This window comes from Carassius carassius, chromosome 29 (genome assembly GCF_963082965.1).
Source record: "Carassius carassius chromosome 29, fCarCar2.1, whole genome shotgun sequence".
NCBI lineage: Eukaryota > Metazoa > Chordata > Actinopteri > Cypriniformes > Cyprinidae > Carassius > Carassius carassius.
In genome coordinates, this window is record NC_081783.1 from 29,508,384 (window position 1) to 29,526,427 (window position 18,044).

The following is an 18,044-nucleotide window of genomic DNA, read 5'->3' on the forward strand; positions in this document are numbered from 1 at the left end:
TGCAGCGGTTCCTTGGCTTCGCCAATTTCTATAGACGGTTTATATGCAACTTCAGTACCATCACCAGTCCTCTTACCAATCAACTCCGCCAGAAACCTAAGTCTCTCTCCTGGACTCCAACCGCCACAGAAGCCTTCCAAACCCTTAACCAGGCCTTTACGACCGCCCCACTCCTGGTCCATCCTGATCCCGATCAGCCCTTCGTGTTGGAAGTGGATGCCTCAACCACCGGAGTGGGAGTGGTCCTATCCCAGCAGCAGGGGAATCCCATCCGCCTCCATCCATATGCCTTCTTCTCCCGGAAACTCAACCCGGCGGAGGTAAACTACAACATCGGAAATCGGGAATTGCTAGCCATCAAACTAGCTCTGGAGGAATGGAGGCATTGGATAGAGGGAGGCAAACACCCATTTCAAGTCCTCACTGACCATAAGAACCTAGAATACCTTCGAGTAGCCAAGAGACTCAATCCCAGACAGGCCCGCAGGGCTTTATTCTTCACCCGCTTCCAATTCACCATCTCGTACCGCCCAGGGGTGAAAAACGTAAAGGCTGATGCCCTATCCAAATGCTTCGCTCTCGAAGAGAAATCTGAAACTCCAGAAACCATCCTCCCAGAAAATATCATTGTCTCTCTGATTACTTGGTCTTCTGACACTCTTCCTCCAGCCGAGCCTCCTACCAACACCCCGCCGGGTTGCTCACCGGGACACCTATACATCCCCAGGACACGGCACACCCCAGTCATCCACTCCACTCATACGTCACTTGGCACTGGTCACCCGGGGGTCAATGAAACCCACTCGCTGCTAAGGGAACGCTTCTGGTGGCCCAACATGGCCTCGGATGTCAGGAGGTACGTGAGTGGATGTAACAGCTGCGCCATGTCCAAAAGTCCTCGCCATCTACCATCTGGCAAGCTCCATCCTCTGCCCATTCCTAATCGCCCGTGGTCACACCTAGGGGTGGACTTCATTACTGACCACCCGCCTTCAGATAAAAATACCTGTATTTTGGTTATAGTGGATAGATTTTCTAAATCCTGTCGTCTTCTTCCTCTAAAGGGCCTACCTACAGCCATGGAAACGGCTGAATTACTGTTCAACCATGTCTTCAGGTACTTCGGCATCCCAGAAGATATCGTATCGGACCGCTTCCCCCCATTCATCTCCCGGGTGTGGAAAGCCTTCCATTCCCTCCTAGGTGTGGCCATCAGCCTGTCCTCCGGGTATCATCCTCAATCAAACGGGCAGACGGAGAGGAAGGTCCAGGAGATCAGACGCTTCCTCCGTACCTTCTGTCACGGCCACCAGAACTCCTGGAACCAATTCCTGGGGGTGGCCGAGTATGCACAGAATTCCCTCCGCCAACCCACCCCCGGACTCACTCCCTTCCAGTGCGTGCTCGGCTACCAACCACCTCTATTTTCCTGGTCAGGTGAACCCTCGGATGTCCCCGCCATCGACTAATGGTTCCGGGAGAGCGAGAGGGTCTGGGACGCGGCACATCACCAACTTCAGCGTGCACTTCGCAGACGCAGGACGACAGCCGACCTTCGCTGATCCGAGGCTCCTAACTACCAACCCGGTCAGAAGGTCTGGCTGTCCACCCGGGACATCCGCCTGCATCTACCCTGCCGTAAGCTCAGTCCCAGATTCATTGGCCCATTCACCATCACCCAGCAGATCAATCCGGTCACTTACAAACTCCAGCTTCCCCCTGAATACCAGATTCACCCCACATTCCATGAGTCATTCCTTAAACCTCACCATCCTTCTGTCTCTCCCTCCATAGAACCTGGCGAAGCCGAAGCCCCCCCTCCTCTCCTCCTAGATGACGGCGCGACCTACACAGTCGAGGACATCCTGGACTCCCGGCAGCGTGGTGGGCAGCTGGAATACCTAGTGGACTGGGAAGGTTACGGTCCAGAGGAACGTTCCTGGGTCCCACGCAACGACATCCTGGATCCCACCTTACTCGATACCTTCCACTCCAATCATCCCAGCCGACCAGCTCCCAGGGGAAGAGGACGCCCACCACGTCGTCGGGGTCCCCGGCCCTCAGGAGCGGGCCGTGGGGAGGGGGGTACTGTTACAAACACGCCAGGTTCCACCTCCACACAATCACAACGCACACCCTCACCGGAGTTCTAAATCAGCACCATAAAAGCCACACACACGCACTCAAACATTGTCCGGTCACGTTCGCGACAAGATAATTCCTGTATGCTTACTATAAGGACTAACTCCTCTTCTACTCTCTCCAGCGATTCTCTCCGAAGACCCAGTTCCCCAAGTGTGCGTGTGTGTGGCTCACCGTCCCTCCAAGAAGTCTTCACCCTACCTTCATGGATCCATCCTCATTGTCACTCATCACTACCTGCTCCTCTGCTTGTGTCTGTGTATAATAAACATCTTCTTTCTGTTACTCCTCAGCTTCCCGAGTGATCCGTAACACTGTATTGATCTTGATCGTGATTAATTAATGTGATTTTCTCAATGAATATACTGATACTGACATTTTGAAAGGACTGATCCTCACACAAAAAGTTATATTAATTAAAAACGTGTAGTCACTATAGGGTTATTTTGTAATATTGCAACCACAAATGCTACTCAAATACATTGAATACATACATTCGATATATTGAACATAGTTTCTCTCCAGAAATGTGAACGTGCTACAATTGTACAACTGTATGCGTTAAATACCAGATCATCTTGAAATGTTGTCTATTTCCTTCTTCCTCAGTAAGAATGGAAAAAGATTTAAAAGCTTTTGGTCATCAAACAAGACAATCCTCTTGTAATCTGAAAGAATGAAGAAAAAAAATGAGTGAGTGAAGTGTCAGGTGTTTTCCATAGTGAAGTGTCATGGAAACCCATTGTATTACCATGGTACATGTCCACAACCAATTTGCAATGGTTATTTTTTTTTATCTTATTAATATTATTTATTTTCTACTGTTATGTTTTTTCTACTTTATTCATTGTTTTAAAACATAATTAGTCTCTTTTGAACCTGGGTCAGATCTGAGCTATTATAATGTCATTGTATGTTCTAAATCGATTTACTAGATTAAACTATATTGTGCATTATAATCAAATATTGGTGATGACTTCAGAGCTTTTTACTTTACCCTTTTGTCAGTTTGCAGACGTATAATGTTGAAAACATTTATATTGTACATACAGTGTAAGTGTAAAACAGCTTAAGTTATTTTTTTATTATTATTTTATTATTTTACTACGTTAAGGCCAGATCAGACCAACACAATTCCCCCAATTACTGTCCCAACTAATCAAACACAGTCTTAAACAAAGATTTTCAGATTGCTGAAATGCTGCTGTTTTTGACTTCATTTAATTTTTTTTTTCTTGTAACTTTGTCATCTTTGTTTAGTATTTGCCATGTTGTGAAGTAAAGTGTTCATTGTTTTACGTTTGTTTTTGTCAAGTTTTGAAGCCTACAGTTTGTTCGACCATGTAAAACTATATCCTGGATAGCTTTGCTTTTGTAGGGCGATTGTTCCTTCACCAATAAAGATAGCGATGTTTGCTTCACATATTAAGTGTCCTGTAAGACTATATACAGCTACCAAAATGATATGTATTGTGTTATTAAAAATAACATTTTATGCACAATCTATTGTTGACTTTATGGATTTATTGGCTGAATGAGACATTCTACATTCAAAGAACAAACTAATTAAAACTGACAAAAGTAGTGTTACTAGTTGACCCCAGCTAGAATAACTTCAAAATCTAAATGCATCAAGTTACTTGGACTTTTTTTCAACAATTTATATATAAATAATATATCTATGTATCTAAAAACTAATACATGTTCTAAAATTATACTTGACACATACCTGTGACTGATAAGATCACATTTAGCTTTTTGTTTCACTATTATATCCAGTATATTTCCTTCTTCAACAGTCAAGTCTTTCCAAAACTCTGTCACTAAACAATGCAATATTTTAACGTAATCTGAAAGTATGATGAGTCAAAGTTTGTGAAATGTCAGCTGAGTGATTTATGACTTCATTTCTATGATTCTATGGGAGCATTGTGTTGTTATACTATGTATGACCTTTTTTATGATGTACCTCTCACTCTCTTAGTCATGCATGCTTCATTCTGTTTCAATAGAGACATTGATGAAGTATTTAATTTGAATTTGAGTCTCATTCTACCTCTCATAAGTTCAAAACTAATTGCTATTAATAGCATTAGAACCTTTTTAGCATTAGAACTACAGTCAGAAAAAAGTTTTTCCAGAATTTCCAGCCAAATATACTTTTGTTAATTGTTCTCAAGCAATTTTGTCGAACTAAAAGCAAAGTATGCTACTTTAGTAGACTCCTGTTACTATAAACACACCCTGCGCTCCGGAGACACACCAGACAGTTCGGCTTGGGTTACTGGTGGCATGTGAGGCAGCTCTTCTCAACCTTTACAAAAACACTGAAACCTAAGCAACATGAAGGAAAGTTGCCAATTTATATACTGCCCATCCTTCATGGCACACAATCTAGGCTGAGTCACTGATATCTTGAGGGATGAGAAGTAAGAATGAAAGTAGTGTACCACCCAAACTGCACTGTGACATGCTCTCAGATTCATGCACCTGTAAACAGATGCTCTGGGCCGTCCCGCCAGCTGCATGAGACATCACGACACCATCTGAGAACTCAAAGAGCAGGTTTTGCCCATCATAGATGGACAGGCAAATAAAATAAACTAACAGGGCAGGGTCACTGGTTCACTTGCTCAAATAAACACACAGAAACACTCGCATACAGCATGACACACCTGCTTCTTATTTTCATTGCACTTTACAGGAAAGAAACTCCTTCTTGGAATAGAAACTGCTTGAAGCCGCACCTATTACGGATGTTATTTGACGTGTTCACGTATTTGCCCATTACAGAACAAAAGGTCTTTGATTGTGCAAAGTGTCCATTTAATGTTTAACTTAAAAAGTGCCCCTCTTGCACTTCCTTCAGGTTAAATCAGACTGAGGTTTATTTGTAGTTCCTGTCAGTAAACCTGTAAACGAGAACCAAACAAATCCAAAGATCTCTAAGCCGAAAAGAAGCCTAATTGTGTGCAATCATTTGTCTATAATTAACTTCGCCATTACTTCCTCATCTTTTTTAAACTGCTTGAGAAATCTGAAAACCACAATCGGAAATCAATGATTGTAGATAAAAAAACAAAAAGAGTTCCTTCCAGAAATTTAGCCTAAATAAAGCAAGATTCAAATCTTAGTTTACACTATTTTAAGGACCAATTCTTACTTTTAACTAGTTGTTTACTGGCATGCATATTACTAGAACATTTAATGCTTCATTCTGCATGACCGTATGTGAGATCTAGAGCTAATTAGGAGTTTATTAAGGAAAAAGTCATAGTTAGTTAAAGAATTGAGACATGAGAATTGGTCCCCAAACCATGTTGAAGTGTAGGCTACTTAACGTATTTTAATTTTGGTAAGTAGCATTACAGTGTTACCATTTTCTTCATTTTACTTCTCTTTTTACTTTATGTGTGTATACTATGTGTGTATTTATTCAGAGAGTCTGTCTTGTTCATTTAGTTAATCTTCCTCATCAAACACACCTGATTCAATTAACTCATGTTTGAGAATGAATGTTCAGTATCATCAACAAAACTGAATGAACAATGATTAATAAATAGAAATTAACATTAAACTATAGATTAATAATCACGTTTTCATTTGCGTATCATTTAATCTGAATGACTGTCATTTGTTTGCAATCTTTTTGCCTTTATTTTGTAACAATAAAGTCTCCGAGCAAATCATTTCATGCATAGTTTCCTTTGCATGACATATCATAGTTCTTAAGATAGCATAGTTCTATATATAACATAGTTCTTTCAGTCCATTATTATTCTATCATCTTTTTTCATTCGTAAGCAACTTCTCATTGTTTTGCTTCGGTGCTGAGAAATCAGATCATTTTACAAACAGTGAAGGAAGTAAATAAAAGGAAAGAGGAAATCCTAAAAAAAATAAAACAAGACCTGCTTCATGTTTAATGGAGTAAACATATGAACAAACCTTCATTTGCTTCCTTCTTCACTGCTGATAAATTCATTTAATACAAAGTAAAGAGAAACTTGCATGATGCTCAATAATAATAATAATAATAATAATAATATATTAAAAGATACTGGCAAACTACAGATGATAAATGGTGTTTTACGTAATATCTATCTCTCTTTCATTCTCATCAGAATCGTTTTAAACAGAGAAATAACTGTAAGTTAATTAATTTTATTGTTGGGCAAGTTATATTCTTAATTTTTAGGTTATAATAATAATACAAATACAGATTAATTTCCGATACTACCAGAATATAGTCACACAATTCAACATTATTAGCTTTTCATTGACAAAAATAGCTTTCACTGACATTTTCCAAAGTATCAAGTTATTTAAATATGTACAGTCTTAGCCAGCCTCACCTCGTGAGGTATTTGGCATTAAAACATTTGGTGTGTTACAGGAAAACAGTTTGCAATATCTGTTAAGAAATCTTGATAATGTTCATCTGAACATGATCTGACCCATATTTGTAAAAAGACTGAATGAACTCTGGATGTGTTTGACTACAAACCAACAACAAGCTTTGTTACTAATTTACTTTACTTACACTATTTCCTCTTCATCTTCCTGAAGCTGTTTGAGAATCTTTAAAACAAAGAAACTCATGATAGTAAATTAAATGTATAAAATAAAATTTCCTTCCAGAAATATAACCTAAATAAAACCAGATTAAAGTCGTCTGTGCAAGATTGAAAGAAAATGCAAACCGGTTTATAACAATGTTTTGTCCAGGAATTGAAGTTTGAAATTAAGCTACCAGTTTGGTGTGAGACATTGCAGATATTATGAATTATTATTGTCAACGTCACCATACACACATCAAAGCTTTTTTTAATTGCTTTGTTTTACCTGTTTGAATGCTGTTTCCTCTGAATGACTTTCATTTGTTTACAATCTTCTTTGTTTAGTAACAATAAAGTCACCCAGCAAATCATTTCCTGCACAGTTTCCTTTGCATGACACATGCACTTTCCTACAGTCAATTAGAATTCTATGATCGGCTTTCATTTGTAAGCAACTTTATATTGTTTTGCTTCGGTGCTGAAAAACCAAAGGATTTTACTAACAGTGAAGCAATTAAATGAGAGGAAAGAAGAAATCCTAAAGTCCCAAAATGTAACAAGACCTGCTTAATGTTTTTCGATACTATATATATCTGACTGTTTCTCTCTCACTCTTAACAGAATCAGTTTTAGCAGAGAAATAACTGAAAGTCAATTTATTAGGTTTCACTGATGTGATTTGTTGAAAGCAATACTTATTGACCAGTATGTGACTTCTGTAAATGTTTATGGTTATTTTTAATGGCAGTTTGTCAAGTTATTTTAACCCGCCAAAGCATCACCAACCTACAGCCTCATCTTGTGAGGTATTTGGCATTAAACATTTGGTGTGTTACTGGAAAACAGTTTACAATAATAGAAAACTACTGAGAAATCTTGATAAGCTTTATCTGAACATGATCTTACCCAGTGTTGGGAGGGATTGAATGAAGGCTGGGGATGAGTTTACTGACTCTAACCCTAACACTATTTCTTCTTCATCTTCCGGAAGCTGTTTTAAAATCTTCAAAACTACGCTAAAAAAAAAAAAAAAAAAATATATATATATATATATATATATATATATATATATATATATATATATATATATATATATATATAGTGAATGAAATATAAAACTATTTCCTTCCAGAAATATAGCCTAAATAAAGCCAGATTAAAGTCTTATGTTCATGGTTGAAACAACACGCAAACCGATTTAAAACAATGCTTTTTCAAGAAATTTGAAGTTGCTTCATGTCACTCACTGATTAACTTGTTATTAAGCTGCCAGTTTGTCAAGGTGTCAAGTTATTCATTGTTATACTCCAAAGTGTTATCAAGATACAACCTCACCTCCTGCCTGAGGTTTTGTCATTAAAATATTCTGTTTGCAGGAGTTTGAACATTTTCAAGAATTGGCAATGTTAAAACAACAGCCAATAATTTCTGAAATAAAATTTAAAGGTACAATTTGTAAGATATTTGCAGTAAAATATCCAAAAACCACTAGGCTAGTGTTATATATTTTGTCCAGCTGATTACTAACAATATCTCTAATGTTTTCAACTACTTGTAAATCATGAGAAAATTCCCATTCTAAACAGTGACACGGGGCAGTGCAGTCGCCTGTCAATGATGTTAGTTACCCTTTGTTACCGCATTTACTGACGTAGAAAACACATGACAACAGTGTCGTGGACAAATGTAATCTCGCTTGTGTTTTACTTGACAGGTGAGTTGTTTTGATTTGTATCTTTACAGAAAACGTATGCTATTATAACGATCAACAAGATTAATGTTAAGGGGCATACACGGCAAACGTGGGGCATCGCTTTCTAGACCTGCGTGAGAACGCGTCTGATCCATAGTCTGATCGCGTCTTTGCATTCTCTTTGTATGTAATCTACTCACCCAAATCGTTGAACTCGCGTTAAATCCATGATTAATCTTTCCGTCTGATTGACGGCCGTCAGTGGTTGGATAGAAGACAACAAATCCCATCATTCCACTCTCCTTATTAGCGTCATCAAACCATGCGATTGTTATTATTTTGGTAGTGCGCCCTCTAGTGGCAGGTCCTATAACCTGTACCTTTAAATTAAAATGTGATAAAACAAAATAAGATTTTTACATTTTTCTATTAATGACACTTTGAAAGAAATCTGTTATTATTAATGAAGTAGAAGGCCATCGCACCCCAGTATTTAAATGAAATATTAAGGCCTTACAATTTATGCGGACATTTTTGTGTTATTTCTCTTATCAACTCACTGGCTGATCCTGTACATCTAAAATATGCTCAAAGTAAATGCACTAAGGGGGGCATCTTCCCCCATCTTACCTTATATATTTTTCTTAGAGTCATTGCCAAATTACTGACAAATTTTTATTATTTATGTTTTCACTGAAATTCACATGTACACTTCTGTGGCAGTGATTCCTACTAAATGTTGGTTCATTAGGCCAAACCAAATACAAATCCATGCAAAGTTTACATACATACAAATTTGAGCACTTGGTGGCCCTAGAGGGTTCAAGGGGGACACCCTAATGTTGGCAGAACCTTTTAGATCAGGGATCCTCAAATCTGGCCCGCGAAATCCTCTTTCCTGCAGAGTTTAGCTCTTTAGTGTTTAGCTCTAAGAATGGCAATCAATGCCAATAAATGTCTATGGGATCATTAGAAAATCCCAGACAGGTGACTTTGATCAGGGTTGGAGCTAAACATTGCAGTGCATTGGATCCCCAGGGCAAGATTTGAGGAAGGAGGTTTTAGACCCATACCAACCCAGCATTTTACTTTGGCTGTTATTGACTCAGCCAGAAAAAACAATCAATGTTACACACTTTCAGTGCTTGACTTTTCACTCAATGTTTTTTTTTTTTTACCATTCTCTGCATGACTGTGAGTAGATTTATTCAGTCAGGACTCCATATTTATTTAATTTTCAATATTTTATACAAATCTACAGTTTATTACAAATATAAAACAACACATTGACAAATATACACAATGTTACATTGTAATATTTCACAAAATTTATAAATAAATAGAAAAGGGTTTAAAATTACTAGTAAGATAATGATAACTGCACTTATATGGTAAAAATGATTAACAACACATTAATATTGCCTATTTGCAATATTTAGGCCTATTACCATCTTTATTCATGCATATAATTGTAATGTGTTTGTTTCCTGGCCCATTTGTCCAAAGCATCTAGTGTTAACACACTAAAAGGCTGTACAGTACATATTGAACAATTTCAATGGAAATGCATTCGGTGTTTGGCAGTGTCTATAAAGACTCGTCCTCCTCCTCCTGATGGTCATGTTGGCTGAGATCCAGAGAGCTCTGTGAGTCGGCAGGGGAATTTCGACCAATCCCAGAGTCTGTCTGAGTCTCTGACAAATTTGTCTGAGAGACGGTGATATGACTGTGAGGATCTGCGAGATCCATCTCAAAAGCTGTATTCATCTGACCATGCATGTGCTTCTTCTGAATGTCCTCGAAGATCTGAAGAACCTTGAGTAAATCACAGCACAACAGATTTGCTGTTAACTTCAGACAGCTGCATACGATTTTGAATAATGGTTACATGTGTGCTAGTTACCTTAGATTTAGGAATAAGCCCAACACGGAAAAACCCAATCTGGCCATTCTCAATTTTGGTGCAGTCTACCACTGTGGAGGCGATATTCTCTGGTGATGGCCCATCACACAGCACCCCATCTACCTGCAGGATATACGCCAATGACATTTAAGTCCCCCAATAGGAAATACCTATGAATCTTCAAACAAATAAACCACCTCCATACCTTGTCTCCCAGTTTTGAATAAACTTGGTTATGATGGGTAGTATCTGCCTCACCGGTTGGATTAGCAGAGGTTACCGCGATTGGACCCACCTAGTCAAACAGAAATGCATGGATAATACTGTAAAGGGCTATGTTAAACAGCTTTTTTATGAGCAAACATGACCACACATACTGCATTAATGAGGTGTGTAGCAACAGTGCAGTCTGGGTTTCTTATGGCTATGCTTTGCGGTGTGCCAATGTATTTGGATGAGTCACCCAATCCGAAGAATTCCATCCATGGAGCTACAAATAAATGGAGAGGTCTGGGTTATGACACAATGTGGTACACAACAAGCACAATGTGAATATCACAGTACCCACCTCTAGCTATAACTAAGCTAATGGAAGACGGCCAAGCAGCTTCCATAAAGTCCCAGAGGAGAGGGCTGATCTGGTCCCTGACTGGCTCCAACTGCTTTATAGATGAAACCCATAAGGACATGGGTCTTTCTTTCGCCTGTTTCTTTACCCTATTAAGGTGTGATTGCATGGTTAGGTGACACTGGTGGAACAGATACCAAAGACTTTTCAGTCAAACTTTTGTTTGGGGACCAAACTAACTATTAACTATGATGAATTTTTCTCAATAAACTCTTAATTAATACTTACTAATAGATAGTATTAGTATTCACTTTTAAGTATGATTAAGGGATCTAAAATATGGTCATGCAGAATAGGCCATTAATATGTGCTTTATAAGTCTTATTAAATAGCCAATATGCACGTAATATGCATGATAATAAGCAATTGGTTAATAGTGAGTATTGGTCCTTAAACTAAAGTGTTACTGATAACCTTGAAATAGAAGTGGGGAAGGTAACTGACCTATAAGCCTTTTCAACAGCCTGTGGGCGATTACATGCTGCTACAAGCACATAGACGGTGTCTGTGGGCATTCCACATATGCCCCCATTCTTCATGATCTCTGTCATAAAAGAAAGGAAAGTATATTGGTATAGACACGCATGCATTCATGTGTACACCAATGCATAGCAAATTTTTCATTTTTACTCAAGTGACTCACCTGCAATTTGCTGCACAGATGAGGACTTCCTGGCTGGAAGGTGAGGACAGCTGTCTTTGCCTCCTCCAAAGCCGCTCAACTTTATGAAAGGATCACCGAAAGGCATTTGTGGGCTTTTAAAGGTGCAGTTGAAAATGCTGGCCAGGAACATGTAGAAGCTGACCAGCCCGAGGACAATGGTCACGCCGATGTCGTAGCCGTAGGGCAGCACGCCTACTGCATCCAATAAGAAGCTAATGAGGATGAGTTGGAAGGTAAAGGTGTAGATGAACCAAGCCTTGTTGAGAAACAGGGCTCCAGCTGTCACTAACACATTGAAGAGCATGAAACTGATGATCCCCACAGCTAGGTGTAGGCCACGCACATCTCCATAGAGGCCTCCGAAGCGCGTCAGTCCCCACACTGTCCACATGATACCATAAAGGATGAAAGTCGAACTCTCTAGGGTCTTTCCTCGAGCGAAGGCAACAGAGCCACATAACAGGTGCAGCACACCACCAGAAACCACCGCCCAAGGCAGGATCAGAATAGCCAAGGGGTTTCCAGTAGAAAACGAGGCTGTGATTGAAAATGCGGCCAGGACACTGCAGCCGTGGCCCAACACCTCAGCATCGGCATATTTAGAGTAGCCCAGATAGGGAGCGTGTAGCTCTTTGCCATTGGTTTGTAAGACAAATCTATTACTGCGTGCCAACAGGTTCTTAAGGAAGCCTGCACCTGTAGGTATCTTGTTTGAGGAAGCCATGTTATAAAGGGTTATAAAGAGCACAAAAGCGGATGCAACAAATATGGCGGCCTGTACGCCTTGTGTTCCCCTCTGAAAGAAGCTTTGGGGTTCAGATGCAATTGCAATACAGTATGCCACAAAAAACAGCAGGTAGATGGTGTTCACAAACCCACCCTGCAAGTTAAACAAGGCCAGGATGAAAAATAACACTGAGAATACAACTGGAAACGGCACTGGGGAATAGGGCACCTGGTTTGTGAAGTGCACCACTAGTGCGGTGTACCCTTCAGTGAACCTCAGGATAGATGTGAAACCATAGAAAGTGGCTGCCAGGGTGTCCATAGATCTGTAGCTCTTAACACACACACCCAGCTGGAAGACACCAGCGGTCCACAGCCAGGGCACATGGCCAGAGAAGAGCTTGGGGACAACACCAAGCAGAGGACAAGCTAGCACACTAGCTGACAACAAGTTCATGATCACTCCGACTGCCACAACATCATTAGCCTCTTGAATTTGCACTGGTTTCATGCTATCTTTGTTGAATGTTCCGGGGAGCTGAATCTTTCTCTGTGTGATGTACGATAACAAACGGCCGCTTCCGAAGTAAGCACCCACAAAACAGACCATGAGATAACAGACGGCGGTGGCTGCCTGTCCGAAGGCCGAATCTGCCAGACCTGCAATCTGGTGGGCGCACGCTAGACATATGCTCAGGGCGATGAATGAGAGGACAACCTCGTGACATAAAATAGCCACAATGCAGATGGCAAGCAGTGCCAGAGTGAAAGCTGCAAGGCCTGGCACCACGGCATCTCGCAGACCTCTGCTGCCATTTATTATGTTTTCACCTGCAAGTATGTGCACTAAACCTGAACCGCACCATAGGGCTGACACCGTCAGACACAGACTACCAAAGAGTACATTGTGGGACTGGCTGCGTCGAACACCTGGATAAAAGGACAGTGAGATGAAGAATGATGGACAGAGAGAGAACATTTTACATGGTATGATTTATGTATTCAAAGTTACACTGCATAAAAATAGTTTAAAGGTGAAATGTGTTATTCTTTAAAGTAAAATAAAATAAAAAAAGAAACTCTTGAATGTTTTCAAGTCTGAGTGCTCAAAAACAGCAATGTTTTGATATTGTCACAGTGCCACACCATTGATGCTTTTCCTAAAAATCTATCTACAAATAATCTACTTTGAGCTTCAAGTCTCCATGTACTACATTTGTAATATTTCAAGCTAGATATAGTGACATTTATTAATGAATTATTAACAATTATTTACAAATTACTTACGACAATTATTAACGAATTGAAGAAGAAAAAAATCAATTTGACAACTAAGACAACAAAGACTATAAACACAGATTAAATAAATAAATAAATAAACTTTTGATCAAATTGTAAGTAAAAAAATTAAAAACAATTCAGTGAATGTGATTTGCATTTCTGTGTGCAATACATTAAATCTGTTTTTTTTTTGTCCAATAATGTGTAAGACATACCTGAATAAGCCAACAGAGCAGCGAATATGAGGAGCAGAACTCCTAAAGCTGTGTTTGTGATCAGAGGTTCCTCTGAAGAGCTTGCATAGTTATTCACCAGGAGCAACAAAGAACCTATTCACAAGACATTATTATTATTATTATATGAACATTACTTTTTTTTTCTTTCAGGGAGAACAGGGTTACCAGAGATGAACAGAATCAATGTTTTCACACCAGCGGTGTAGTTAAAGTAGTACACACGTTAGTTTTGCCCTCTACTTGGATGAGGAAAATAATAAATAATCCGTAAATAATAAAACACATATTAAAAAAAAATTAAACTTACAAGAATGACTATTATAATTAGCCTATTAATAAACATTTACAATGACAAAAAAAATGTTATGCAAATCATTTTTTTTTTAATTTAGACATTTCTTGCGAAAAGGTTTATTTATTTATGTATTTATATATGTAACATTCGAGGTAAACAACTGCGATTATCACTTATATACTCGCTAATAAATAACTTCTAAAATATCTTCTTCTTCTTCTGTTTTCTGCCACCTACCCCCAGAGATGCCCAGGACACCGATGGAAAAGTGCAGTGATTCAGACTCCGCCATCCTCAGTCAGATGCGCTCTTCTCACACGCGCGCGGCTTTATACACACCCGTGACGTCATGCGCCGTGACGCCAGACATGCGATAAAAAGTCCTTTATTTCCTCCTTTCCTGGAGTTTCCTCATCCTTTATTGCACTGCTGGAAAATTACAACAATTCTTCTAATAGAAAACAAAATCAATTCAATCAACTAACTTTTATTTATTCAAACCGTTGCCATATACGTAATTATTATATAACTTATTTTAGCCTACTTTTTGTTTAATAAATTGAAAAACATAAAATATAGATTTTGTATGAATGCAGATTTATTTTTAAAACCAAAAACACGTTTTACATTAATTATTATAGGCTACATTAATTTCAAATGAATTAACGAAACAACAAATATAGAGCTCAAGGTGAAGATAAGTGTTATGAAACTGTGGTTGTCAGATGGTAATGTGATATGTTCATAACTGATGTGAAATACTGTTCCTGTGGATAGAACCTGTGTGAATCTGAGGAGAACTGACTTCATACAAAGAAAAAAACTAAAACACACGCAAAACTTGTGCTGCATTTATGCAATTGCTTTGATACTTATCAAATAAAGATATATAGGCTACTAAAGTTACTCAAGACTAGAGCTCTCCACACTTCCCTCTTTCATTCACGTGAAGCTAATCTTCAGCTTCGGTACAGTGTGGTTAATATGGCACCAATACAAACACACGCAGGTGACCTCAGAAAGAAACCGAGATATGACTAAGCAAAGTCTGTTCGGGAAAGGAGAGACAATAGGCCTATAGTTTAATTTTTCCTTCCAGGAACACGCCTTTGTGGGAGGAACTGTCCCGGCTCGATATAAGCAGCACTCAAGTGCGTGGAGAGAGAAACACCCTTCACTGCTCAACTCATCTCATCTCAACTCAACTCTCTTTACAAGGTAAGCTGCAGCACTGCATTAAACGACCGCAAGTCTAGATTTAATGAAAACTTTAAGATGGTTGAACATCTTTTATTTTAACAGTAGGTAGGCAATTTTCTGTATTAGCCTACAGTTCTGATATTTCTTAAAATTACTTCAAAATGTTAACCAACGTTTTGTATCAGCACGTGAAAACATTTTGTAATAAAGAAATATTCCCTGAATCCGGGTTCTGTTCAGTGCTTGTTTACGTGAACTCCGTGGAAACTGATCTTGTGTTACCTTGGCAAGATCTCTAGGGTAAGAGTATGTAAATATTTAATTCTGCCTGTGTGTAGGTGATTGCCACCTGCTGCCTGCTTGCCACATCTGTTCTCAGTGCCAAGAAGAGTCCCTTAGTGTTCGAATGAATACGTGCAGTTAAAGGCCAGCATTAATATTTCGTTTCTCTATTTCTGTGTGTGTGTTTTGAGCACAGCAAGCATGGCAAAGCGCGTGGCGGTGATTCTGGCCGGCTGCGGCGTGTATGACGGCACAGAGGTCCACGAGGCGTCTGCTGTGATGGTGCACCTCAGTCGAGCAGGTGCCAAGGTAAAGCACGCAAATAAAGTAACACAAAGCTTAAAAAGGTTTTGAAAGAACACTCTGAAAATCCTTTTTTTTTTTTTAAAACATAAACACAACACGTGCAAATGCGCTCAGTCTCACACGCAGCAAACGTTGCTTTGCAGGTCCAGATGTTTGCACCTGATGTTGAGATGATGCATGTGGTGAACCACTGTGAAGGCAAGCCCATGACGGACACGAGGAACGTGCTACAGGAGAGCGCGCGCATCGCCCGGGGTGACGTCACAGACCTGGTCAAGTTGGACGTCGGCTCCTTTGATGCGCTCATCATTCCAGGTGATCAAACACGCGCCCAATGCACGAAGGATGACTAAAGAGAGAAATATATAAAGATAACTTCATTAAAATACAATTGAATGGACTGACGATCAAGTTCTGCTTATTATAAGTGCGTGCTGCAATTTTGACTTCTGCTGCTTCATTATATCATGATTATCACTACAATTAACGTCCTTGATATGAATGTTAAAATTAATTGAAATCAACATGGCATCCATTTTTATAATGTAACGTGGACTGTTTATTTATTTAGGCTACTTATTTATTTACCTACCTACCTCATAATTTAGAAATAAAAGACCATTATCTACCATCTGATTTTAAAATTGTTTACATTGGCGGCTCTATTTTGGGCTTGTAAACACTTCTTCAGTGATTTTGTAGCATTTGAAATATGTAATACATGTGAAACTCCTTTGATTTATATTATTACAGCTTCCAAGACTGCTTAATCATAAAAAGAGGTAGTTATAGCAATATAAGGGGAACAGTGTAAACTGTTTGTCACTGGCTTGATTTATTGACGCATTAAAAGCAATAAACCATTTTGCAGCATGAACCTCTGACTGTAGGTCTTACAAACCAAAAACCATTGATCACAGACGAGACATTAGAGTTAACACGCTTACATGTTGCTCCATTAATTTCTGTAAAAGTCTGTTTGCAAAACTTGTGTCAAATGCCACTGGTTTACCAAAGAATCCACAGAGAAATGAACTGAACCGAACTCTACTGAGACTTTCTGATAGCTGAAAATATGGAGTTTCAAGCTAGACCAATCTCCTTTTTTTTTTTTTTTTGGAACGTAAAAAAAAAAAGAAAGAAAGTTGACTAACTTGTAAGACTAGTCTATGCCTTTTATGCAACTGACCGTGTCAGTAAAAGTTTAACAAGGAAGTTTTGAGTTCTGAAACTGAAAGTCTGAAACTTTAATTAATAGCATAGTGACATCTTCTATGTTAAAATATCAAGGAAAATTAGATTTCTTTCTTCATGATCTCTTCGATAGTAAATTTAACTCTTAATGTGCCGTACAGGTGGTTTTGGAGTGGCTAAAAACCTGAGCGACTGGGCCACCAAAGGCAAGGAGTACTCAGTCGAACCTGAGGTTGAGAAGGTCATTAAAGCTTTCCATCAGGCCAAGAAACCCATGGGCATGTGTTGCATCTCTCCTGTGCTGGCAGCCAAAGCTATTCCCGGGTGTGAGCTGACCGTCGGCCACGACTCGGAGTGTGAGAAGTGAGTCTGGGCAGGTTTTTGCTCTGGGCTCTGATGATGTTAATGGTTCAGAGGTGCTTTGGTTCTGAACTCAATGTTGTCTTTCTTGTGCTTGCAGGTGGCCATATGCTCAAGTGGCTAAAACCATGGTTGAACTGGGCTGCAAACACTTGAACAAGAACGTGGGCGAGGTGCACATCGATACCAAGAACAAACTGGTGACTACGAGTGCGTTCATGTGCAACGCTCCTATCCATGAGATCTATGACGGTCTGGGTGTCATGGTCAAAGAAGTTCTCAAACTAGCTTAAATTTGTAATTTCACTGTCTGAATATTGTTACATCAATAGATATGTTTATTTATTTATAAATGAATTATGTTGTCATTTAAACCCAGAAAACAACCCATCACAAAACCAATGAGACCAGTTCGTTTTCAGTAAAACAGGGCAAACATACTGTCAGTGTATGTATTTGTGTGGTAGTCTATTATCAATAAAACTGAACAGATTTTAAACATTTCCTTGTTCATTGATGTGTTAATGTTGTTCATATCATTATAGACAAGCTCAATTATTATTAGTATTAGTATT

General features: G+C 39.1%; 2 protein-coding genes across 2 annotated transcripts; one reads left to right on the top strand and one right to left on the bottom strand.

The window, feature by feature from the left end:
• Window positions 1-9,612: 9,612 nt before the first annotated feature.
• Window positions 9,613-14,474, bottom strand: si:ch211-153b23.4 (uncharacterized protein LOC335392 homolog). The gene is made up of 9 exons (XM_059516558.1): window positions 14,365-14,474; window positions 13,812-13,925; window positions 11,569-13,245; window positions 11,370-11,469; window positions 10,866-11,014; window positions 10,675-10,787; window positions 10,503-10,592; window positions 10,298-10,420; window positions 9,613-10,209 (listed from the first exon to the last, which is right to left on the bottom strand). Exons 1-9 carry the CDS (start codon window positions 14,417-14,419, stop codon window positions 9,982-9,984), a joined length of 2,649 nt encoding a protein of 882 aa, XP_059372541.1. The 5' UTR covers window positions 14,420-14,474; the 3' UTR covers window positions 9,613-9,981.
• Window positions 14,475-15,252: 778 nt separating this feature from the next.
• Window positions 15,253-17,970, top strand: LOC132110226 (glutamine amidotransferase-like class 1 domain-containing protein 3, mitochondrial). Its single transcript, XM_059516820.1, has 5 exons — window positions 15,253-15,345; window positions 15,806-15,918; window positions 16,059-16,230; window positions 17,271-17,472; window positions 17,570-17,970. The coding sequence occupies exons 2-5, from the start codon at window positions 15,811-15,813 to the stop codon at window positions 17,760-17,762; spliced, it is 675 nt and encodes a 224-aa protein (XP_059372803.1). The 5' UTR covers window positions 15,253-15,345; window positions 15,806-15,810; the 3' UTR covers window positions 17,763-17,970.
• Window positions 17,971-18,044: the final 74 nt, after the last annotated feature.